We start from the raw sequence: 26,230 nt of genomic DNA on the forward strand, positions 1-26,230 counted from the left end.
ATGCAAATATGAAATGCAAGTATGAAATGCAAGTATGAAATGCAAATATGAAATGCAAGTATGAAATGCAAATATGAAATGCAAATATGAAATGCAAATATGAAATGCAAATATGAAATGCAAATATGAAATGCAAGTATGAAATACAAGTATGAAATGCAAATATGAAATGCAAATATGAAATGCAAATATGAAATACAAGTATGAAATGCAAATATGAAATACAAATATGAAATGCAAGTATGAAATGCAAATATGAAATACAAATATGAAATGCAAATATGAAATACAAACATGAAATGCAAGTATGAAATACAAATATTAAATGCAAGTATGAAATGTAAATATGAAATGCAAATATGAAATGCAAATATGAAATGCAAATATGAAATACAAATATGAAATGCAAATATGAAATACAAATATGAAATGCAAATATGAAATGCAAGTATGAAATGCAAATATGAAATACAAATATGAAATACAAATATGAAATGCAAATATGAAATGCAAATATGAAATACAAATATGAAATGCAAATATGAACTGCAAATATGAAATACAAATATGAAATGCAAATATGAAATGCAAATATGAAATGCAAATATGAAATACAAATATGAAATGCAAATATGAAATGCAAATATGAAATGCAAATATGAAATGCAAATATGAAATACAAATATGAAATGCAAATATGAAATGCAAATATGAAATGCAAATATGAAATGCAAATATGAAATGCAAATATGAAATACAAATATGAAATACAAATATGAAATGCAAATATGAAATACAAATATGAAATGCAAATATGAAATACAAATATGAAATACAAATATGAAATGCAAATATGAAATGCAAGTATGAAATGCAAATATGAAATACAAATATGAAATGCAAATATGAAATGCAAATATGAAATGCAAATATGAAATGCAAGTATGAAATGCAAATATGAAATACAAATATGAAATACAAATATGAAATGCAAATATGAAATACAAATATGAAATGCAAATATGAAATGCAAGTATGAAATGCAAATATGAAATACAAATATGAAATGCAAATATGAAATACAAATATGAAATACAAATATGAAATGCAAATATGAAATGCAAATATGAAATGCAAATATGAAATGCAAATATGAAATACAAATATGAAATGCAAATATGAAATGCAAATATGAAATGCAAGTATGAAATGCAAATATGAAATACAAATATGAAATGCAAATATGAAATGCAAATATGAAATGCAAATATGAAATGCAAGTATGAAATGCAAGTATGAAATACAAATATGAAATGCAAATATGAAATACAAATATGAAATGCAAATATGAAATGCAAGTATGAAATGCAAATATGAAATACAAATATGAAATGCAAATATGAAATGCAAGTATGAAATGCAAGTATGAAATACAAATATGAAATACAAATATGAAATACAAATATGAAATGCAAATATGAAATGCAAATATGAAATGCAAGTATGAAATACAAATATGAAATACAAATATGAAATGCAAGTATGAAATACAAATATGAAATACAAATATAAAATACAAATATGAAATACAAATATGAAATGCAAATATGAAATACAAATATGAAATGCAAGTATGAAATACAAATATGAAATACAAATATGAAATGCAAATATGAAATACAAATATGAAATACAAATATGAAATGCAAATATGAAATGCAAATATGAAATACAAATATGAAATGCAAATATGAAATGCAAATATGAAATACAAATATGAAATGCAAATATGAAATACAAATATGAAATGCAAATATGAAATGCAAATATGAAATGCAAATATGAAATGCAAATATGAAATGCAAGTATGAAATGCAAATATGAAATACAAGTATATAATACAAATATGAAATGCAAATATGAAATACAAATATGAAATGCAAGTATGAAATGCAAATATGAAATGCAAATATGAAATGCAAATATGAAATGCAAATATGAAATACAAATATGAAATACAAATATGAAATACAAATATGAAATACAAATATGAAATGCAAGTATGAAATGCAAATATGAAATACAAATATGAAATACAAATATGAAATGCAAATATGAAATGCAAGTATGAAATGCAAATATGAAATACAAATATAAAATACAAATATGAAATGCAAATATTAAATACAAATATGAAATTCAAATATGAAATGCAAATATGAAATGCAAATATGAAATGCAAATATGAAATGCAAATATGAAATGCAAGTATGAAATGCAAATATGAAATACAAATATGAAATACAAATATGAAATGCAAATATGAAATGCAAATATGAAATGCAAATATGAATGCAAGTATGAAATGCAAATATGAAATACAAATATGAAATACAAATATGAAATGCAAATATGAAATACAAATATGAAATGCAAATATGAAATGCAAATATGAAATACAAATATGAAATGCAAATATGAAATACAAATATGAAATACAAATATGAAATGCAAATATGAAATGCAAATATGAAATGCAAATATGAAATGCAAATATGAAATGCAAATATGAAATGCAAATATGAAATGCAAGTATGAAATACAAATATGAAATGCAAATATGAAATGCAAATATGAAATGCAAGTATGAAATGCAAGTATGAAATACAAATATGAAATGCAAATATGAAATACAAATATGAAATGCAAATATGAAATGCAAGTATGAAATGCAAATATGAAATACAAATATGAAATGCAAATATGAAATGCAAGTATGAAATGCAAGTATGAAATACAAATATGAAATACAAATATGAAATACAAATATGAAATGCAAATATGAAATGCAAATATGAAATGCAAGTATGAAATACAAATATGAAATACAAATATGAAATGCAAGTATGAAATACAAATATGAAATACAAATATGAAATACAAATATAAAATACAAATATGAAATACAAATATGAAATGCAAATATGAAATACAAATATGAAATGCAAGTATGAAATACAAATATGAAATACAAATATGAAATGCAAATATGAAATGCAAATATGAAATACAAATATGAAATGCAAATATGAAATGCAAATATGAAATACAAATATGAAATGCAAATATGAAATGCAAATATGAAATGCAAATATGAAATGCAAGTATGAAATACAAATATGAAATGCAAATATGAAATGCAAATATGAAATGCAAATATGAAATGCAAATATGAAATGCAAGTATGAAATACAAATATGAAATGCAAATATGAAATGCAAATATGAAATGCAAATATGAAATACAAATATGAAATGCAAATATGAAATGCAAGTATGAAATACAAATATGAAATGCAAATATGAAATGCAAATATGAAATACAAATATGAAATACAAATATGAAATGCAAATATGAAATACAAATATGAAATACAAATATGAAATGCAAATATGAAATACAAATATGAAATGCAAATATGAAATGCAAATATGAAATGCAAGTATGAAATGCAAATATGAAATACAAATATGAAATGCAAATATGAAATACAAATATGAAATGCAAATATGAAATGCAAATATGAAATACAAATATGAAATGCAAATATGAAATACAAATATGAAATGCAAATATGAAATGCAAATATGAAATGCAAATATGAAATGCAAGTATGAAATACAAATATGAAATACAAATATGAAATGCAAATATTAAATACAAATATGAAATGCAAATATGAAATGCAAATATGAAATACAAACATGAAATGCAAACATGAAATGCAAATATGAAATACAAATATGAAATAAAAATATGAAATACAAATATGAAATGCAAATATGAAATGCAAATATGAAATGCAAATATGAAATGCAAATATGAAATACAAATATGAAATGCAAATATGAAATGCAAATATGAAATACAAATATGAAATGCAAATATGAAATACAAATATGAAATGCAAATATGAAATACAAATATGAAATGCAAATATGAAATACAAATATGAAATACAAATATGAAATGCAAATATGAAATGCAAATATGAAATACAAATATGAAATACAAATATGAAATGCAAATATGAAATACAAATATGAAATACAAATATGAAATACAAATATGAAATGCAAATATGAAATGCAAGTATGAAATACAAGTATGAAATGCAAATATGAAATGCAAATATGAAATACAAATATGAAATGCAAATATGAAATGCAAATATGAAATACAAATATGAAATGCAAATATGAAATGCAAATATGAAATGCAAGTATGAAATACAAATATGAAATACAAATATGAAATGCAAATATGAAATGCAAATATGAAATGCAAATATGAAATGCAAATATGAAATACAAATATGAAATGCAAATATGAAATGCAAATATGAAATGCAAATATGAAATGCAAGTATGAAATGCAAATATGAAATACAAATATGAAATGCAAATATGAAATACAAATATGAAATGCAAATATGAAATGCAAATATGAAATACAAATATGAAATGCAAATATGAAATGCAAATATGAAATGCAAATATGAAATGCAAATATGAAATGCAAGTATGAAATGCAAATATGAAATACAAATATGAAATGCAAATATGAAATGCAAATATGAAATGCAAATATGAAATACAAATATGAAATGCAAATATGAAATGCAAATATGAAATGCAAATATGAAATGCAAGTATGAAATACAAATATGAAATGCAAATATTAAATACAAATATGAAATACAAATATGAAATGCAAATATGAAATGCAAATATGATATGCAAATATGAAATACAAATATGAAATGCAAACATGAAATACAAGTATGAAATACAAATATGAAATAAAAATATGAAATGCAAATATGAAATGCAAATATGAAATGCAAATATGAAATGCAAATATGAAATGCAAATATGAAATGCAAATATGAAATGCAAATATGAAATGCAAATATGAAATACAAATATGAAATACAAATATGAAATGCAAATATGAAATGCAAATATGAAATGCAAATATGAAATACAAATATGAAATGCAAATATGAAATACAAATATGAAATGCAAATATGAAATACAAATATGAAATGCAAATATGAAATACAAATATGAAATACAAATATGAAATACAAATATGAAATGCAAGTATGAAATGCAAGTATGAAATACAAATATGAAATGCAAATATGAAATGCAAATATGAAATGCAAATATGAAATACAAATATGAAATACAAATATGAAATGCAAATATGAAATACAAATATGAAATACAAATATGAAATACAAATATGAAATGCAAATATGAAATGCAAATATGAAATACAAATATGAAATACAAATATGAAATACAAATATGAAATGCAAATATGAAATGCAAATATGAAATACAAATATGAAATACAAATATGAAATACAAATATGAAATGCAAATATGAAATACAAATATGAAATACAAATATGAAATACAAATATGAAATACAAATATGAAATGCAAATATGAAATGCAAATATGAAATACAAATATGAAATACAAATATGAAATGCAAATATGAAATGCAAATATGAAATACAAATATGAAATGCAAATATGAAATGCAAATATGAAATACAAATATGAAATGCAAATATGAAATACAAATATGAAATGCAAATATGAAATGCAAATATGAAATACAAATATGAAATACAAATATGAAATGCAAATATGAAATGCAAATATGAAATGCAAATATGAAATACAAATATGAAATACAAATATGAAATGCAAATATGAAATACAAATATGAAATGCAAGTATGAAATGCAAATATGAAATGAAAATATGAAATGCAAATATGAAATGCAAATATGAAATACAAATATGAAATGCAAATATGAAATGCAAATATGAAATGCAAATATGAAATACAAATATGAAATACAAATAATAAATGCAAATATGAAATGCAAATATGAAATACAAATATGAAATGCAAATATGAAATACAAATATGAAATACAAATATGAAATACAAATATGAAATGCAAATATGAAATGCAAATATGAAATGCAAATATGAAATACAAATATGAAATGCAAATATGAAATGCAAATATGAAATGCAAATATAAAATGCAAATATGAAATGCAAATATGAAATACAAATATGAAATGCAAATATGAAATGCAAATATGAAATACAAATATGAAATGCAAATATGAAATGCAAATATGAAATGCAAATATGAAATGCAAATATGAAATACAAATATGAAATACAAATATGAAATGCAAATATGAAATACAAATATGAAATGCAAGTATGAAATGCAAATATGAAATGCAAATATGAAATACAAATATGAAATGCAAATATGAAATACAAATATGAAATACAAATATGAAATGCAAATATGAAATGCAAATATGAAATGCAAATATGAAATACAAATATGAAATACAAATATGAAATACAAATATGAAATACAAATATGAAATGCAAATATGAAATGCAAATATGAAATACGAATATGAAATGCAAATATGAAATGCAAATATGAAATGCAAATATGAAATGCAAGTATGAAATGCAAATGCATCACAGAACTTTTGGATTTTTTACTTTTACTGGAAATGCTGTGTACATCGTCTCGTGTAGAAACAATTATAAAAACATTTTTATTTTGATGTCGCTGGAGCGAACATCCAGTTCCCTGAATGCTATGACGTATGTGACCGAACTTGAATTCACGTTTGTGGGAATCCAAATTTCCCAGCCAACAGACATACAGACACAAGACTGTACTCTTATGCTAAACACAGTTATCGCCCTTTATCTATGGTAACACGTCTTGCCACCAGAGGGCAATGCAGCTATGTCACTTCTTTTTTTATAGATTACTAGCATGGCTGCCCGGCGTTGCCAGGGTGTTTAGGTGTATGCTGAGCAAAAAAACACAAACAAAAAGAGGTCAATTTTTTTAACTTTGACCCCTATTATGACCCCTTAAAATTTATTGTTTTGGGCTCAAATTGAGTTATTAAGTTAGATCCATGTCCAAGGAACCTGTATCTAAAATTTCAAGTGTTTAGCCCCCAAACTGTCAGAGGAGTTTGGTAGAGTTCTCAAAGGTCAAATCGTTGAACTTTGACCTCTTAACAGCCAAATTTCTGGTTGAAAACTGATCCCAAAGATTTTCCCAAATCTCAGTACCCTGTATATCAAATTTCGAGTCTGTAGACTAAAAATTAACAGAGTTATTGCGAAGGAAAATGAACACAGACATACAGGCAGACAGACAGACATGTTCACTTTTATAGATATGCTAGCATGGGTGCCCGGCGTTGCCCGGGTGTTTGGAGGTGTATGTTGAGCAAAAAAAAAACAAAGGTCAATTTTTTTTAACTTTGACCCCTTAACATTTATATCAAATTTCGAGTCTATAGACTAAAAATTGACAGAGTTATTGTGTAGGGAAATGTACACAGACAGACACATTCACTTTAATAGATATATAGATTTTCTCTTTCCGCTGGTACCATCAACAAGTAAAGATGTGACAATAATGCGCTCTGGTTGGCATAGCCAGCCTGCTTCCATTACCACGCCATCAGCCTCTCAGCAAATATGATAACGCAAGTAACGTAATTAATCATTATTCTTATTCTTACTATCTTTATTCTCTCCCTTGTATTTTGATGTAAATGAATCTACATTTATTTGTTATCGTATATCGGTATGATTCATCTCTTCATCACGCGACCTTTGCATCTTTCACATACCATTCACACATGAGGATGGGAGCGTTAATTACATAAGCAGACCATCCTACCGTCTACACGTCTTTTGTTTATAACTTTGCTCCAATCTTTAATTTATAACAAACATTCGCTGTTTTATTCTAAGGCATTATGTGTTACTGTGAACTGTCAACCCCTTCTAGAGGTATGACTCCAGTTTTGAACTCTCATGACAGGACAACGCTTCTCAGTTGGTGGTCGGTTTCTGGGTGATTGACTGGAAGTTATTGGCAGTGGGAGGAAATCAATTTCCGTTTATCAGACACTCTGGTAAAAAGACCAAGCATTCAAGCATTTCTGAGAGAAGTGAAGAGATTGGGTAGAGAGAATTATTTGGAGCAGATGCTGACAGTTCATAACGGGAGTAAATGATGGTAAATGTGAGGAAGCAGAGCTTTAGTAGATGAGTTGATCAACCAACCATAATGCCTCGACAGGCAGCTGTCAACAGACAACACTTGGGGTCCCTTTGTTTACACTGATAGTCTCACACACACATACACACACTTTTAGAACACAGCACGATCTATCATGGTTTTATTTTTGTTTTTATGGAAATCGCTTCAGACAAGGTATGAAACCACTTGATGTAAAGAGCTAAAAAAATACTACTTCAAGATCAAAAACTTGCCAACAATAAGTGTTAGATGGAAAACTTTCCAGTGATAGGTGTTAAATGGAATAGATTTTGACCTATAAAACAGCAATTCTTCCCTCCTTGTCAGAAACATCGTTCATGGAATATGAAAATTAAAGGACAAACTAAGGGAAGCGAGAGTTACACAGCTGCGAAAGTAAACCCAGGATCCACTTTCTACTCTGTTGCGTTTTTTTTTTTTTTTTACAAAGGAGTCACCACTTATCAAGGCCCGGAGGCTACTCGAGTATAAGGATTATTGAGTATACAGTAGTCAATGGGATAATATCGTAGTAATTGTTAGTCGTGGAAATTTGGTAAATTCAATTACTTAAGGGGACTGTTCATCAAGAATTTGTTTATGTTGGACTTGAAGACAACCAAATTGTAGTCAGCTAGAAAACAGGCAAATGGAAAAGAGTTCCACAGGCGTGCAGTTCTAAGAAAGAAGCCTTGTTCATGGAATCTACGTTTTGGTGTAGGTACAGATAAAGAGTGGGCAAAATTATTGACAGTGGTTTCAGTTACACAAGTGTTTTTCGTGAAAGTTTGGTGAGGGGAGGGGACCATAGATTGGAACTCAGACAAGCACTTGCCATGGAAACAACTTGGTCATTTATGGTCTTTGATGTACTGCCATAGCTGGTAGTGTCGTCAGCATAAATATCTAAGAATGATCTAAGGATGTGTTTTGGGAGATAATTGATGTAGATCAAGAAGAGAGTTGGGCCTAGGATGGACCCTTGAGAGACTTCAGTATATTAACACTGTGAGCTTCCGATTTCTGCCCATCAACCACTACTCTTATGAACCTATTAGAAAGAAATGATTTAATAATTGAGAAGACGTTTCCAGCTATGGTATATTAATTAATTAAATGATAGAGAGAATATTTCCCGTTATGCCGTAGCTGGAGATCTTGTGAAGTAGGCCTTTATGTCATACCCTATTAAAGGCCTTTGATATGTCAAGAGCAATTGCCCTAGAAAGGAAGTCTTTGTCGAGAAATTCGCTAATCCTATGAGATATAACCGTTAGCATATCTACTGTAGATGTAGCAGAATGGAAACCATATTGCATGTCACTAAGGTTATTTCTGCTGAGGTGGTTGACTACTTCTCTATTTAACACAGATTCCAGCAACTTACTCATGACAAACAGGAGACCTATAGGTCTGTATTGAGAGGGAGATGACCGATCACTTGAATTCTTAAATACAGGGCATACTGATGAGGTTTTCCAGGGTGTTGGGAAGCAATTCTCTTTAAGACAACGCTTAAATAGCTTTGTAAGTATGGAAGCTAGTTCTGGTTGAAGCTTTTTCAACACTATAATTGGAATGCTGTCAGGGCCAGCTGCTTTACTGGAATTAAGCTTCTTGATTAGCTTGGCAACATCATTTCTCTTGTGAATCACTATTGCTTTTAATGTAAACCAGTGCGCATTATTTTAGTGATCGCTGGAACAACATGGTCAGAGTTAAATTAAAAATAAAGTAAAGGAGAAGAAATCAGGACACAAACTTTGGTTCAACGATTGTAAAGGGATATAGTTTTACAACTATACACAATCATCTTTTATTGTCTCATTCAATCAAGACTTTTGGTAAGCATCCATGTTTCATATTTATATAAAAAAATGTTGCTTTCAAAAATTGCAATATTTTCTGGAATTCAATGTATTTTCAGAGAATCATTGTATTATTAGACCATCTTGAGAAGGCTGACATTTTGTAGATGAATGTTGCACATTGTCGCCATATATATACATTTGGCAATATTTAATGTGGTATTTGCCTGGGTGGGTACCAGGAATCTACAAAACAAGAAAGTTTCTAGGGAATATCAAATTCACATGTGGCCCTCATCTACATCTATATCCCAGTTACAGGAAAAAGTACAATGTATTTCTAAATGATTACTAACCTGGTACTGACCAAGTTCAATGGCACTTAACATAACTTTTATCTCTTTTTAACCATTCCTCTCTCTGAACATATGCACACATGAGTCGACATAAAAGAAATAACTCTGTGAAAAAAATCAAAGTTATTTCCCTTCGAATGATAACATTAAAAAAATGTACATTTTGATAACATTGAATGATATAAATAGCTATTTGACCCTCAAATAATGAATCCTTTTTTTATTTTAGATATTATACCTCCAGGGGTATAATAATAAAAAATATGCCAACTTTGTGAGTATTTGTTGTGTAGTTTTCAAGTTTTAGGTGGACAGTCAAACATACATTTGACCTTTATATAATAGATGTCATTAGAAGAAAAATAAAACATTTATTTTTTTGTTTTCTCTAAAAATGTGCACATGATATTTAACATAGCAAAACAAATATAAAAGGAAATCTAATCGTACGCAACGTAATAAAAGTGTCAAAATCGAAAGAGACAAAAATTTGAAGAGATTTACATCATTTCAATTTCCCCACAGCAGTATTGGTGAGGGAGGGGATTTATGTCTCGTTCTGATTAAAGCGTCCAATGGAAGTCACAGTATTATGAACTCATTAAACACAATTGCAAAAAAAACTTTCATGCCACACTTAGGCAGGAGCTGCTAGAAGCACATATCCATTTTTTTTTTTAAATTACATCTTCACCCCAAACAAGGCACATTGCCACTTTGTTGTAGGGGGTTACTATCAGGGACATAGGCATCAGGGGTACTGTGTAGGGAGTTGAGCAGCAAGATGTCGGTTCACCTTGCACTTGAACTTCTGCATGTCAGTACAGTTGGGGAAGCAGAGACCCGGAAGGGAATTCCAAAGTCTAGCTGTCCTGAGGAAGAAACTACTGGAGTAGAAGGCTCTCTTACATCTAGGGATCTCTACTGTGGATGGGTGGGATTTAGCTGCTTGTCGGGTTTGTCGGGAGTATTTACGTCAAGGGGGCACAAGTGTTTGCAGTTTGTCAGAGCATTCACCGTTAAAGTACTTGTAGAACAGGCAGAGGGATGCAACATTTTGTCGATGGGACAGAGACTGAAGTTTAGATGACAGTTCAGGACCTATCAGATTAGCGACTCTCTTTTGAACGTTGTCTAGGAGTGAGAGACTAGTGGCAGATGCACCAGCCCAAATATGACAACAATACTCCATACATGGGCGAATGGTGGTCTTATAGAGGTATACGATATTTCTAGCACAGTAGAGAGAACCCACCTTGTTTGCAGCAGTCCTGGCGATACTCTCAATGTGTTTGTTCCAACTCATGTTTCCTGTAAACGTTAGGCCGAGGAGTTTAAAAGATGTACTTTCAGATAAAGAGTCATTGGTCATTGCTATTGGTGGTAGAGAAGGATTTTTGTAATTATTGAAGGAAACAAGTTTAGTCTTGGCAGCATTGAATGTGATCATCCATTTATGTCCCCATTCCACTACAGATCGGAGGTCATCCTCTAGTGTTTCTGCCATTTCTTTAGATATGTGTTCATTTGTTTTCGTCATGTCTGTTATAGAGTGTGGTGTCATCAGCATATATACCCAACTCACAGGCAATTTTGTCAGGGAGGTCATTTATGGATATTAGGAATAACAGAGGTCCAAGGATATACCTCTGAGGCACTCTCGCATTTATATAATATTGTTTAGATGTACGACCGTCGAGGACAACCTGGATTGTTCTCTTATCTAAGAAGGATTTAATTATGTTAAGTATTCTTCCAGTGATACCATATGACCTGATTTTCCTGGGAAGACCTTCATGCCATACCCTGTCAAAAGCCTTAGATATATCTAGAGCTACTGCTCTACCTTCCCCCGCTTTGTCCAGTGAATGGTATATACGTTCTGAGATTACAGTTAGGATGTCTGCTGTGGAACGGGCTTGTCTAAATCCATATTGTTGGTCAGTCAGAAGTTTAGCATCTGTAAGGTGATGGACTACAGCTTGGTTAATTATGGTCTCAAGTATTTTGACGAAAAGTGGGAGGAGGCTAATGGATCAATAATTTACTGGGTCAATTCTTTCGCCAGAATTCTTGAAAACTGCTACTACAGAAGCAGCTTTCCAGCAGGCAGGAAAACAAGATTCATTAAAGTAAAGTTTGGAGAGAACTGGAGCTACTTCGGCGGAGCACTTTTTTAATAGCACAGCCAGGATGAGATCAGGTCCACATGCTTTTGAAGTGTCAAGCTTTCTTATGATAGCATGCATCTGAGAAGGGGTGATTTTCAGATTGTCTAGTGTGGCGTCTGTCCACAAAGGAAAGTCAGGGAGGGGGTGGTTGGCAGGGTCCAGTGTGGAGTTGGAGGAAAACCGACTAGTTAGCCTTGTCAGTTGCAGAGAAAACAACCTCATGATTGTTGGATAGTGGGGGAATTGTTGATTGCCCATTATTTACTACATTGTTGTAGATTTTCCAGAAGTTGCGTATTCCTAATTTCTGTGCTTCGATGTGGTTTTTGGTGGTTTCAGTAAATTCTCTCTTAGCTGTCGCTATTTCTTTCTCACAGTTACCTCTGGCTTCTATATACTTCTGCCTGTTTGAACTAGACTTATCTTGGTTAAATCTGCGGTACGCATGCTGCCTTTGAGCAATGGCAGCTGCACAAGTAGAAGTAAACCATTGGGGAGAGTGGGGCTTGCTATAAAATTTGCGCGGGGGAACATGTGCTTCAATTGCCATTTTGAAACATTCAGAGGCCTCATTTGTTCAATGTTCAGCAGGAAGTGAAAAGATAGTTTGCCATGGGGCGTCCCTGATGAGATCCCTGATAGCTTCCCAGTCAGCCTTTTTATAATATCTCGTTGTTTTGAGCAGTGGCTCTTCGGTTTTTGCTCTAAAGTTTAGGGCTATTTCAACCATTACCACTGCATGATCGGCGTTCCCAAGTGGGCTGTGGGCATTAGTTACACAGTCATCGGGAACTGTGGTCAGAAACAGATCTATAAGTGATGCATGTTGTTCTTGCTGGTCTGGGAAACGGATTGGAAACGTAACCATCTGTGATAGGGAATGAGATATAGAGAACTTATGTGTTGTGGTACCAGCTGCGTCTGTTTAAGTAGAAAATCCAAGCCAGTTGTTGTCGTGGACATTGAAGTGACCAAATACATGCACTTGTGTGCTAGTGTCGAAGGAAAGTGTTTTGACAGAGTTCAAAATAGACTTTATAGCCTAGTGAGGGATGCCCTTCCCTGCATCCTCTTTTCTATAGAAGAGAGGCTGCAAGCCTGTCTCTGCTTTATCGCTATTTTCATGGCAAGTACTCGTCTGAGCTCCAGTCTATGGTTCCCCTTGCCTGACTTTCATGAAAAACACTCGTCTAGCTGAAACCACTATCAATATTTTCCTCCACTCTTTATCTGTGCCTCAACCTAAATGTAGATTCCATGAACAAAGTTTCTTTCTTAGAACTGTGCACCTATAGAACTCTCCTCCATTTCCCTGCTTTTCAGCTGACTACAATATGGCCATTTTCAAGTCCAACGTGAATAAGTTCTTGATAAGTCGTCCCCTTAAGTAATCCAATTTACCACATTTTCAACTATTAACAATTACTCTAATATTGTCTCATTGAGTACTGTACACTCATTCACCCTTATCCCCGAGTGGTTTTCAGGCCTTGATAAGTGGTGACTTCTTTGTAAAAAAAAAAAAATGTTTTAAATAAAAAAAATACATATATTTTTTAAATTGATAAAAGAGGTAATAATTTAATTGTTTTTATGAATTTAAAAACTGTCAAGAATTTGAATGAATTTAATTATTTTTTTAATTGTTGTGACATAATCAGAAATACAAGGCCTATTTGCCATAATGATAAGAGTGTTTGTTAATGGTCTAGGAGCTCAAAGTTCACTCCTCAATCAACTCATACTAATGGTACTTGATGCCCTCTTGCTAAACATTCAACATTATAAGGTGAAGATCAAGGATAAGTGGAGTGTTACGGATTTGTTCCTAGTCTAGGGGTATCGGAACATTGCAAACATAACAATGAAAAATAAAAGTGTAAAAAAAAGATAATTTGAAAAGAAAACAAAATTTTTGTTAACAAGGAAAAAGAAAAAGAAAATCAAAAACAAAACGAATGTCTCATAAGCTGTTTATAATCGATAGTGTAAGGGAGATAACTATGTTTTCTAGTTATTTCTCTTTTAATAGAAGTAAATGTTTTTTATAGTAATGTTTGTTTTTATCTTTTAGACATAAATGCTTTTGGTCAAATATAATTCAGAAAAATCTATTTTACCAGTTTTTGATGAAAGAGATTTTTCTCTGTACCTTGTTTGGTTCATCTGTTATTTTAACGACTCGAGTTTTCGGTAAAATTTTACATTGAGGCCCATCTCACATTCGTATATAACAAAATATATTTTTTGTAGATTTTGGTGTGCTAAAAACGAATCTGCAAACCGTTTCCGTCGCAAAAAAATAGTTTTCATGATATGAAGAAATTATTTTGTCGAAAAGTGGGTGATCACTTTTCGATGTAAATTTAACTTAAAATGAGCACCCACTTTCTGGCCACCTGAGAGAGGGGGAATTTTTTTGAATGTTTATTGGCTAAAAGGTTTTTTCGATTTCTTTTTGTTTTCATCTTTCAATAAAGACACTAAGAAATTAAGAAATAAAGAAAAAGCGGTATTATTTTACTTTAAGGCTCGTCTCACATTCGTATAGAAAAAAAATAGTTTTCGGTGTGCTTTAAAAGAATATGGTAACCGTTTCCGTCGCAAATTTACTGTTTGCATGGGACTATTTTCCATTTCACAGCCCAGCCTTCGTTTACGCTACCCCCGAGCATAAAAAAGGCTGTTAAATGTGCACTTGCATACCAAAATGCTTTGTCACAGTGTAGTATTGGCGAAAATTTTTAATTAGACAAAAAACAAGTAGGTTTCCAAATATGAAGCCATGTAATTCTTTTATCACGGCTGGGCATTTTTGTACGCGCAAGCACATTAACCCCTAAACTCTTTTCCATTTCACAGCCCAGCCTTCGAGCATAAACGAAGGCTGTTAAATGTGCACTCGCGTACCAAACTGCCTTGTCACAGTATAGTATTGGCGAAAAATTAAAATTAGACAAAAAACAAGTAGTTTTCCAAATATTAAACCATGTAATTCTATGTTATCACGGGCGGCCATTTTGTACGCGCAAGGTTATGATATAATATTTTAAGTATTTTTATTTTGTTAGAATTTATAATAATATTAATAATTATTTTTATTATTATTTATTTTTATTATAAGGTATTATTTGGATAATTAATATTACCCTTTGTGTAATAAATAATTATTTCTTCATATCGTAAGGGGAAAATATATCATCTTATGACAGGAGTAATCTTGAAAAAGAAGTGGCACCGTTTCCTACACATCAGCTAATGAAAATGGAGCTTTAACCTTTGGGTGGCCCTCAACTATAGTTAACCACGTCACTTAAATTTAAACAAAATATTTCTGTATATGCTTTACGCATGAGGATAGTTAATTGAAAAAGTTTAATCCAGATTTTGTCCCAAATGACGAATCGCGTAGAGTTACAATCAACCATCCACATTACATATGATAGGGATGAGGGTGTATTAATCCATTGTTGATTGTGAGCCTGGCCAATTTGTCATTTGGAAGGAATTCTGCCTAAAAGAGAAGTCAGCATTGCAAGAATGCTGTACAAGATTTTGGCGGGGAGCACATACAAGTTCATTTCTTCCACAAAATCTACAGTTCGGTGTAGGGAGTTTTTGTTAAGAGAATTTACTCACATGCCAGCACTGAGATCAGTTTCTTCAAAGGTTAATTTGGATGGCGTCATAATCGGAGAATGAGGTAATACAACTTCTTGAATTTCTCGAGTGAATCTTTTGTTTTGATCAATGTTCACTTTTCGGATTAATCTTTTTTCCGGAATTCTTTTATCTGAAACAAAAAAATAAAGTTCACACTGGATAATTTACTTGTTACAAATAATTTTGTTTTATTATTCACGCGACTATCTTCCTTTTAGCTGTTATATTTAAAACGTTTCAAGCAATTTTACCTCTGACGTAAATAAAAAAGAAATCTCACTTTTATCTCTATTTATTTTTTTAAATCTTTAATAGAAAAAAAATAGAAAAAACTCAAATGGAACATTAAAGAATAATCAACATATTTTCAGGTAAACATAATATTTAAAAACTAAAGTGTTGAATAAGGTGATATTGTTCTGTACAGCAAAAACTTTTAGAAAAAAAAAGAAAAAGAAACTCAGATGATCGCTTGCCTATCTAAAGAAAACTACACATAGAAACATATTGCACTGATGCTTTTTTTATTGCATAGGAGTCACCACTTATCAAGGCCTGGAGGCCACTCAGGGATAAGCGTTATTGAGTGTACAGAAGTCAATGGGATAATATCATTATAGTATTCGTTAGTAGTGGAAATTGGATTATTTAAGGGGACAGTTCATCAATAATTTGTTTATGTTGGACTTGAAGACTACCAAATTATAGCCAGCTGGAAAACAGGCAAATGGATGAGAGTTCCACAGGTATGTAGAAAGAAGCTTTGTTCATAAAATCTACGTTTTGGTTTAGGCGCAGATAAAGAGTGAAGACAATTATTGACAGTGGTTTCAACTAGATGAGTGTTTTTCGTGAAAGTTTAACAAGGGGGGATAATAGATTGGAGCTCAGACGATGCAATGGAAATAACAATAAAGCAAAGACAGAGAAGAGAAAAGTGCATCCCCCTTACATTAGCAACCCCTGCCCAGATGTGGCAACAGTACTCTATCCTTCGACGTAGTTGGCTTTTATAGAATAGAATAGATAGAGAATTGCATCATAGTGAGATATCTACTGGAGTGGTAGAAGGATACCACCATTTTTCCAGCAACCTTGGCAACAGATTTGATGTACGTGTTCCATTTCAGATCAAGAGTAAAGGTCAAGCCCAGAAGCTTGTCAAAACATGGAACCTCCCCAAAACGAGACCCATTCATTTCAATTGGTGCCAGATTGGGATCAGAGCATTGATGATGTAAAAATAGAAGCTTGGTTTTAGATGCATTAAAATTAACCATCCACCTCTTTCCCCATTGTACCACATGCTCAAGATCAGAGGAGAGAGAATCAGAGAGAACTTGGTCATTTATGGCCTTTGATGATAGTGTTGTCAGCATAAATGTCTACAAATGATCTAAGGATGTGTTTTGGGAGATCATTAATGTAAATCAGGAAGAGAGTTGAGCCCAGGATGGACCCTTGAGGGACTTCAGCATCAATACTGATATAAACAATAAATTGTTTTCTGCCCCTAGTGATAATGGCTGCCTATGTCAGCTGAAGGAACATCGACTTATATACTGTGTTTGTAGTGAAAAGGGAATAGTGGTTATGGAAAGCAAGGAGTTGTAAACAAATATTTTGTAATCCTGTAAGGAAATTTACAGAATACTTTTTCAACAACAACAATACGACAATGAACATTGGCAAATCTCAGCCGTATCAAACTTTCTCAGATGTAAAAACTGCAACTACCTGTCTTTCTCAGTTCATCTTTCTTAAAGTAGTTCTCCTCTTCCTATGCAAATAAATGTGACTTGTAATAAAAAATCTAATTACAAAGCTTTTTTTTCCACTAAAAATCGAGTGGTCAATGTGAAAAACAGATGACACGCTTCAAAACTGATAAGCCTTCATTTTTATGTTATTTTTACAGTAGGTAATATTTAACCCTCCTTTATATTTTAAACCACACATTCAGAACAACAAAATGAGCCGTGTCCAGTGTTGAAAGCAAGTGCGATAACTCTTATCATGGACCTTTTTATGGTTACCTCCATTTTACGTTGTAATCCCATAATCCCTTTTTACTCACTGCTTCCACTTCCTGTCCCCCCCCCCCAAATATACTTCTCTTTATACCCGTCACATGCGTGTTCGTGTCCTCCTTCAAATCTTCGTTCCAGTTCCTTTTCTCTTTTCACTGAAATGCAACTCGCAACACCCAGTTATGCAACTGATTCATGTACTCACCATTCAATGACATTTTGGACTTTAAAAGCAGGTCATCACGGTCATAGTTATGATACTCATTCTGAGTTAGTTGGGTTAGTCTTTTCCAAGTTCAACACATCCAGGCACGGCGATCTAAGGCTGCTTCCATTATAAGTGCAAGCTATTCGCAGTTCCACCGACAGACCTCATAAATATAAGGGCCCAGAATCAGTTCAGCATTCTGCTTCACCACCCTGAGCCAGGTATTAAGTTGACCCAGCCTGATGGTGGTGCTGGGTTGATGATTTCATAGACAAAGTCACCTAGATATTGTCGAAGAGTGTAGCTGAAAAAATGAAGGCATCAGGCAAGGAGAGATTTTTTGAGAGAGTGGATCTTGCAAGGAGTGCGAGCTGTACTGTTGGAGATACTCTGTTACCAGCGGACATGTAGAATGCGGTCTAGACAGTGATGTTCAAGTACCTCTAATTTGTGTAGGTCACATGCCAAAGCAAGTGTCTTTCACTTAAACACTCAACCAGTTTGGCGATTAACTAGATTCTCCGATTACTGTTCTACTGTTGAGTGTTATTTGCAACACGTTTTGGTTGATGTAACCTCCAGACTTCTTCAGTTGTATCTTGTCAAACTCTGGTATTTTTCTGTCAAACTTGGGAATCTGCAAGAAATTTTGAACGGAACCCTTCATTGAATTCATGGGGATTAATGCTCTCATTCCGTCAATATGAGTCATAATTTTGAGTGTCACCTGTATTAAGGATTAAACCTTCAACCTCTATGGAAGAATCTGTTAAAAATCCTGTGTAGAGTTTGACAAGATGATGAATATTGTGTATTCTGGGTAGTGCTGGATTACCTGATGGAACAAGGAAACAAAAGATGAACTGCAATATGTCCGATGTTATTGAGATGTGTTGCCAGCGGACACAGAGGATGCGATGTAAGCAATGATAGTCAAATATCTCTCGTTTACATAGGTCACATGGCAAAGCAGGTGCATTTCACTTACGTGCTTAACTAGTTGAGCAATTAACTGAATTCTCAGGTCTAGTTGGTTTTCATTGTAGATCGCTCACAATTGTGATAACCAGTGTTTGTTGAAGACTTGAAACCGTTGTCTGTTTCATTCAATTGTGATAACCAGTGTTTGTTGAAGACTTGCAACCCTTGTCTGTTTCATTCAATTGTGATAACAAGTGTTTGTTGAAGACTTGAAACCGTTGTCTGTTTCATTCAATTGTGATAACCAGTGTTTGTTGAAGACTTGAAACCGTTGTCTGTTTCATTCAATTGTGATAACCAGTGTTTGTTGAAGACTTGAAACCGTTGTCTGTTTCATTCAATTGTGATAACAAGTGTTTGTTGAAGACTTGAAACCGTTGTCTGTTTCATTCAATTGTGATAACAAGTGTTTGTTGAAGACTTGAAACCGTTGTCTGTTTCATTCAATTGTGATAACCAGTGTTTGTTGAAGACTTGAAACCGTTGTCTGTTTCATTCAATTGTGATAACAAGTGTTTGTTGAAGACTTGAAACCGTTGTCTGTTTCATTCAATTGTGATAACCAGTGTTTGTTGAAGACTTGCAACCCTTGTCTGTTTCATTCAATTGTGATAACAAGTGTTTGTTGAAGACTTGAAACCGTTGTCTGTTTCATTCAATTGTGATAACCAGTGTTTGTTGAAGACTTGCAACCCTTGTCTGTTTCATTCAATTGTGATAACAAGTGTTTGTTGAAGACTTGAAACCGTTGTCTGTTTCATTCAATTGTGATAACCAGTGTTTGTTGAAGACTTGAAACCGTTGTCTGTTTCATTCAATTGTGATAACCAGTGTTTGTTGAAGACTTGCAACCCTTGTCTGTTTCATTCAATTGTGATAACAAGTGTTTGTTGAAGACTTGAAACCGTTGTCTGTTTCATTCAATTGTGATAACCAGTGTTTGTTGAAGACTTGAAACCGTTGTCTGTTTCATTCAATTGTGATAACAAGTGTTTGTTGAAGACTTGAAACCGTTGTCTGTTTCATTCAATTGTGATAACAAGTGTTTGTTGAAGACTTGAAACCGTTGTCTGTTTCATTCAATTGTGATAACAAGTGTTTGTTGAAGACTTGAAACCGTTGTCTGTTTCATTCAATTGTGATAACAAGTGTTTGTTGAAGACTTGAAACCGTTGTCTGTTTCATTCAATTGTGATAACCAGTGTTTGTTGAAGACTTGCAACCCTTGTCTGTTTCATTCAATTGTGATAACAAGTGTTTGTTGAAGACTTGAAACCGTTGTCTGTTTCATTCAATTGTGATAACCAGTGTTTGTTGAAGACTTGCAACCCTTGTCTGTTTCATTCAATTGTGATAACAAGTGTTTGTTGAAGACTTGAAACCGTTGTCTGTTTCATTCAATTGTGATAACCAGTGTTTGTTGAAGACTTGCAACCCTTGTCTGTTTCATTCAATTGTGATAACAAGTGTTTGTTGAAGACTTGAAACCGTTGTCTGTTTCATTCAATTGTGATAACCAGTGTTTGTTGAAGACTTGCAACCCTTGTCTGTTTCATTCAATTGTGATAACAAGTGTTTGTTGAAGACTTGAAACCGTTGTCTGTTTCATTCAATTGTGATAACCAGTGTTTGTTGAAGACTTGCAACCCTTGTCTGTTTCATTCAATTGTGATAACCAGTGTTTGTTGAAGACTTGCAACCCTTGTCTGTTTCATTCAAGTTTAAGTGAGTTTTTTTTTTTCACAAATGTGATAACCAGTGTTTGTTTTTTTTTTTTATTTCTGTAGGTCTCATTTGCTGTTCAATAGGAGTCGGGGTACAAGCGATACTCAGATCAAATTTTATTTGCTACATATAAACATGTTATAGATCATTAAACCAAACAGAATTCAGAACACTCTGAACGTATGTATGGTCTGTTCTATTAAACATTTGCAAGTGCTGGAAACTTGGTTCCTGACGAGAATTTTGAAGATATCCTTGACAGAAAAGAAAACAAACCAGGAGGTATTAGAAATGGCGAACACAGAAAAGTCTCTAATAAGAATAGCACGAAAAACACAAATGAGATTCATGGGCCATGTCTACAGAAAAAGCGGAATAGAACAGATTAGCTTAATGGGAAAGATTGTTAGTAGAAGAAGCAGAGGACAGTGAGAAACATGCATAGATAGTCTGAATACCTGGGCAACATCAAAAATGATGAGCAACAATGAATTCATGAATGCCTCGAAAGAGAAAGATGGAGAGTCATAGCCGTCAATGCCTGTAGCAGGCAGGATACCACTTGATAATGATGATGAAACCAAGCAGAAACCGGGAGGAGGGTATAACAATATTTTTTTTTTAACTGAGGATATCTAAATAATAATAATAATAATAATAATAATTAGACGGTTCGTAAAGAATTTCATTGTGATGCAGTTTGTAAATTTTTACCTTGCTTCCACCTTTACATTTTTCTTTAAAATGACTACCTTTAAAAATTTTCGAGTATGCTAAAAACGAATATGACATTTAAATTTTCCACAAATAAGGAGCTTTCCAGATATAAAGCAATGTCATTTCTTACATTATTGCTGGTGGCTATCTTGGTATGCGCATTTGTGCAAAGTGTCTCAGGGTTGTGTTTGCATGCTTGCACGTACCAAGATCGCCACCAGCAATAACAAATAAGAAATGACATTGCTTAATATCTGTAAAACTACTTATTTGCAGAAAATTTAAATGTAATATTCGTTTTCAGCATACCCTAAAACTCATAAACGTAATCATTTTAAATGTTAAGGTGGAAAAAAGTTAAAAAAATTACTGTTTTATTTCTTTGTTTACATAATTGAATTTTCAGTAAAACAACAGAATAGAAATGACAAAAATTACCATTAACTGATGAATATATAGTTGTTGCTTATCAGGATTCCTGATATCCTGGTACTGTGAAAGTTACATTGAGGATTCATGTAAACTACGACTTATGGTTAAATCTCAGAAAATAGGGGTATATTTTGGGTCAGATAGAGAGGATTTACAAAATTGAAAATTGGACTGGTCCCAAAATGTATAAGTTCTGGTCAACTATGGGAATTTCCATCTTTTACAGAAATCCAAAATATATATGAAAAATTTTCTTTGATTTATTTCTGAGATTAATTCATATCTACTCAATTTTCTTTTTCTTTGAGGAGAATAGTAAATACGGCCATGAATACTCTTTAGGCATTCAATGGCTACACCCAAGATTAAGCTCTCCTTTGGTGAGGAGGCAGGAAAATGCCTATTCTCAATAAAGTTATATTTAAATACTACTATAATACTTAGTTTTGTTCATAAAATAGACACTCACTGTATGATACCATGTGCCAGTTTTAAAAAAAAATTGAAATTTGTACATTTGAATTTATAATTTATGGTTTATGGTAAAGAGATACATCAACTTTGACTGCATAATCAGAAAGAACACATAATTTTACATAAGACTGCCAAGTTTCATGAGAATAGCTTGAAAAACAAATAAATGGTGGTGAAATTACCAAATTTCTTGAAATGTTGATGTCCGTAATTTAGCCCACTTTTTCTAAAGAAAAATGTCCACGGAAAAACCTAAATTTTGGCACTTAAAATTCTCATAACTTTTGAACTACTGACGGTATTTGCATAATTGAAACTGTTTTAAGCATCTTTTACATAGCTCTTTTCATGTAAGTTGATAAATAACACTTATCTAAAAAGAAAAGATCAACTTGTAATGCTATTGAAATAATAACATTATTTAGAAAGCTATTCTTCACGGGGAGGGGCATTCTAACTATTCTACACTTTCACCTAACAATTTAATGAAAAAAAAGGGGGGGTTGTTTTACTATACACATAGATTTGAAAAAGTTGTCAAAAAAACAAATATATAACAAATAAATGTTATCAAAGGCAAGATAAGTTACTTTTCTACCTAACTGGATAAGTTTTTAGTGTTTTTATTTAATGTAAAATATTTATTTAGTTCGAAAATCATAATGTTTATCGATATATTTGAAAAAGATAAATGGTGGTGAGCTTGCTGGTGAATACGTTAAGTTTGAGAAAATAAGTTCAAACTAAAAAACTATACAAAATACTATTAGAAACTCACTCAATATATGTTAACGTGACATAGGCTGACATATATTCGATGGGTTTCTAACATTATTTTTTATAGTTTTTTAGTTTGAACTCATTTTCCCAAAATTAACCTATTAAACAGTGAGCTCAAAGCTATTTGTCTTTTTCAAATATATCGATAAACACTGATTTTCAAACTGAATAAACATTTTACATTAAATAAAAACACTAAAAACTTATCCAGTTAGGTAGAAAAGTAATTTATCTTGCCATTGATAACATTTGTTATATATTTGTTTTTTGACAACTTTTTCAAATCTGTGTACAGTAAAACAAACCCAAAAAAAGATGCCATAAAAATTTAATTTAACTTGGAAATACTATTTAAAATACACATGTGTACATTGCACAAGCCTCCTTATTATTATTATTATTATTATTATTATTATTATTATTATTATTATCATGATGATGATGAAGAAGAAGAAGAAACTGGTGTAGATGACATAGACTGGTGTCATACCAACTAGTTGTGAACAGTCAAGAAGAATGGAAAGAGACGAGGTGGGAGAGTACTAACCAGATCTCCAATGGAAGTGTACAGTTCAAATCTGGTACCTTGGGGATGCATTTTGTCACTCAAATCCCAGGAAACATCAATGGGCGATGCCAATGAGAAATCAATGACAACGGCTGTTGCGATAACATGCAATCATCTTCACAAGTGGTCAAGAGGTGGAGAACACTGGAGATCTGGGAGTCAATTGGTCTCCAAGGAACACCACAGGTTACTGCCAGTGAGCGATCACTGATGATGGCCTGTGAAACAACTCCTAATGAGTGAAATAATAATAATAATAATAATAATAATAATAATAATAATGTCCCCTCCCAAATTCACCACCACCCTGATTTAATATTGTAGATGTTTACTATATTTTCTTAGTTTTTAACCAATGTTCACGTTTAGTAGTTATGTGAACTTTATTTTCGTATTTATGTATTCTGCACTGATATGAAAATGAAGACTATAGTGGAATATAGGATTCCTAACCATGTAACTGATGAAAATACGCTACACATTTTGATGAAAAACATGGGAAAAAATGGACATAGAAGAACAGAAAATGAAAACATTAAATATAATTTCTGTATTTAAATAATAGTTAAATATTTCAACATATAATCTTGTGGGGAAAATCTAGCTTCCCAATAAGGAGCACTCTGGATAGGAACAAAAATAATCTCAGTCATGAAAGATTTCTCCTCCACTGACCGAGGGCAGAAAAGGTGAAGTGTAGAATCAGAACAGATACTGCACTGTGATCTTGTTCCAAAGGCCAAAAAATATTTGTTTAATGTTTCTTTAATTGTTTGTTCCCTAAATTCATAATTCAGTTTTATCAGTATTAGATTGTATATTGCTTTAAAATTACGTAATTTTACATAGATAATATTTATATTTTATATTGAATAAAGTTCAGTTTCATTATTAATCGAATTGGGTTCCTTTCTTTTCTTTTTTAACATGTTTTAATGCTCTTTTTAAAAATGCTCTCATATAGTATCGACAGTGATAGTTTGACAAATCTTACCATACATTTTTCAGTTAACAGGCCTTCTATATCTCGGTGGCCGTGGTTTAGCTCAGACCGCATGTCTGTGATAGGAGTAAATTAACATCAAGGTGTAGTGGACAAAGTACTTGATAAACATTTAGTTGTATGTTGTAATTTACAACTTCTTACAACTTAGAACTTTCTTAACATTAAAGATTCAATCCTCAGTTCAGGTGACACACAAAATACAATTAAAAATCACTGAAGACTTCTACCTAATCATGCAACCCCTGTCAATTAAATAAAAGGTTCTGTTTGAAATTGCGTATAGATTCCTGAGTTCATCAAGAGACACCTGAAGAAAGTTGGAGGTTACATTAATCGAAACGTTGTTGAAAATAACACTCAAGATGAGAACAGTAGTCCGAATAATCCAAATAATTTTTGTGTTTAATTGTTGTGTTTTTTTCAGCAAATGCTGAAACACATTTAGAAGAAGACAATCACATTAGAAACGTATGGGACGTCACAATGGTAATGAGAAATCACATGTGGCAGAAGAATAAGGAAATAAATTTTTTTTTTCTTTTTACATTTTCACCCCAAACAAGGCACATTGCCACTGTGGTGTAGGGGGCTACTATCAGGGGCAGCAACTACTGGGGCACTATGTTGAGATTTGGGCAGCAAGATGTCGGTTCACGTTACACTTGAACTTCTGCATGTCAGTACAGTTGAGGAAGCAGGGACCTGAAATGGAATTCCAGAGTCTAGCGGTTATGGGGAAGAAGCTACTGGAGTAGAAAGATCTTCTACATCTAGGGATCTCTACTGTGTGGGGGTGGGATTTAGCTGCCTATCGGGTTTGTCGAGGGTGTCTACGTCGTGGGGGCACAAGTGTCTGCACTTTGTCAGAGCATTCACCATTAAAATACTTGTAGAACAGGCAGAGGGATGCAACGTTTCGTCGATGGGACAGAGGCTGAAGTTTAGATGACAGTTCAGGGCCTATCAGATTGGCGACTCTCTTTTGAACCTTGTCTAGGAGCAAGAGACTAGTAGCAGATGCACCAGCCCAAATGTGATAGCAATACTCCATACATGGGCGAATGGTGGCCTTATAGAGGTACAGGATACTTTCAGGTGTCAGTAGTTTTA

At 32.2% G+C, this 26,230-nt stretch overlaps 1 protein-coding gene across 1 annotated transcript in view; it reads right to left on the reverse strand.

Annotated features, from left to right (window-relative positions):
- Window positions 1-26,230, reverse strand: part of LOC145293693 (uncharacterized) — a 150,679-nt gene that overhangs the window by 109,391 nt on the left and 15,058 nt on the right. The window contains exon 3 of the mRNA XM_080140103.1: window positions 16,176-16,329. Coding sequence (XP_079996229.1) covers window positions 16,176-16,329 — 154 coding nt within the window. The remainder of the gene's footprint in view (window positions 1-16,175; window positions 16,330-26,230) is intronic.

The sequence above is a fragment of the Euprymna scolopes genome, chromosome 15 (genome assembly GCF_053919585.1).
Source record: "Euprymna scolopes isolate OS-2025 chromosome 15, ASM5391958v1, whole genome shotgun sequence".
Classification (NCBI taxonomy): Eukaryota; Metazoa; Mollusca; class Cephalopoda; order Sepiida; family Sepiolidae; genus Euprymna; species Euprymna scolopes.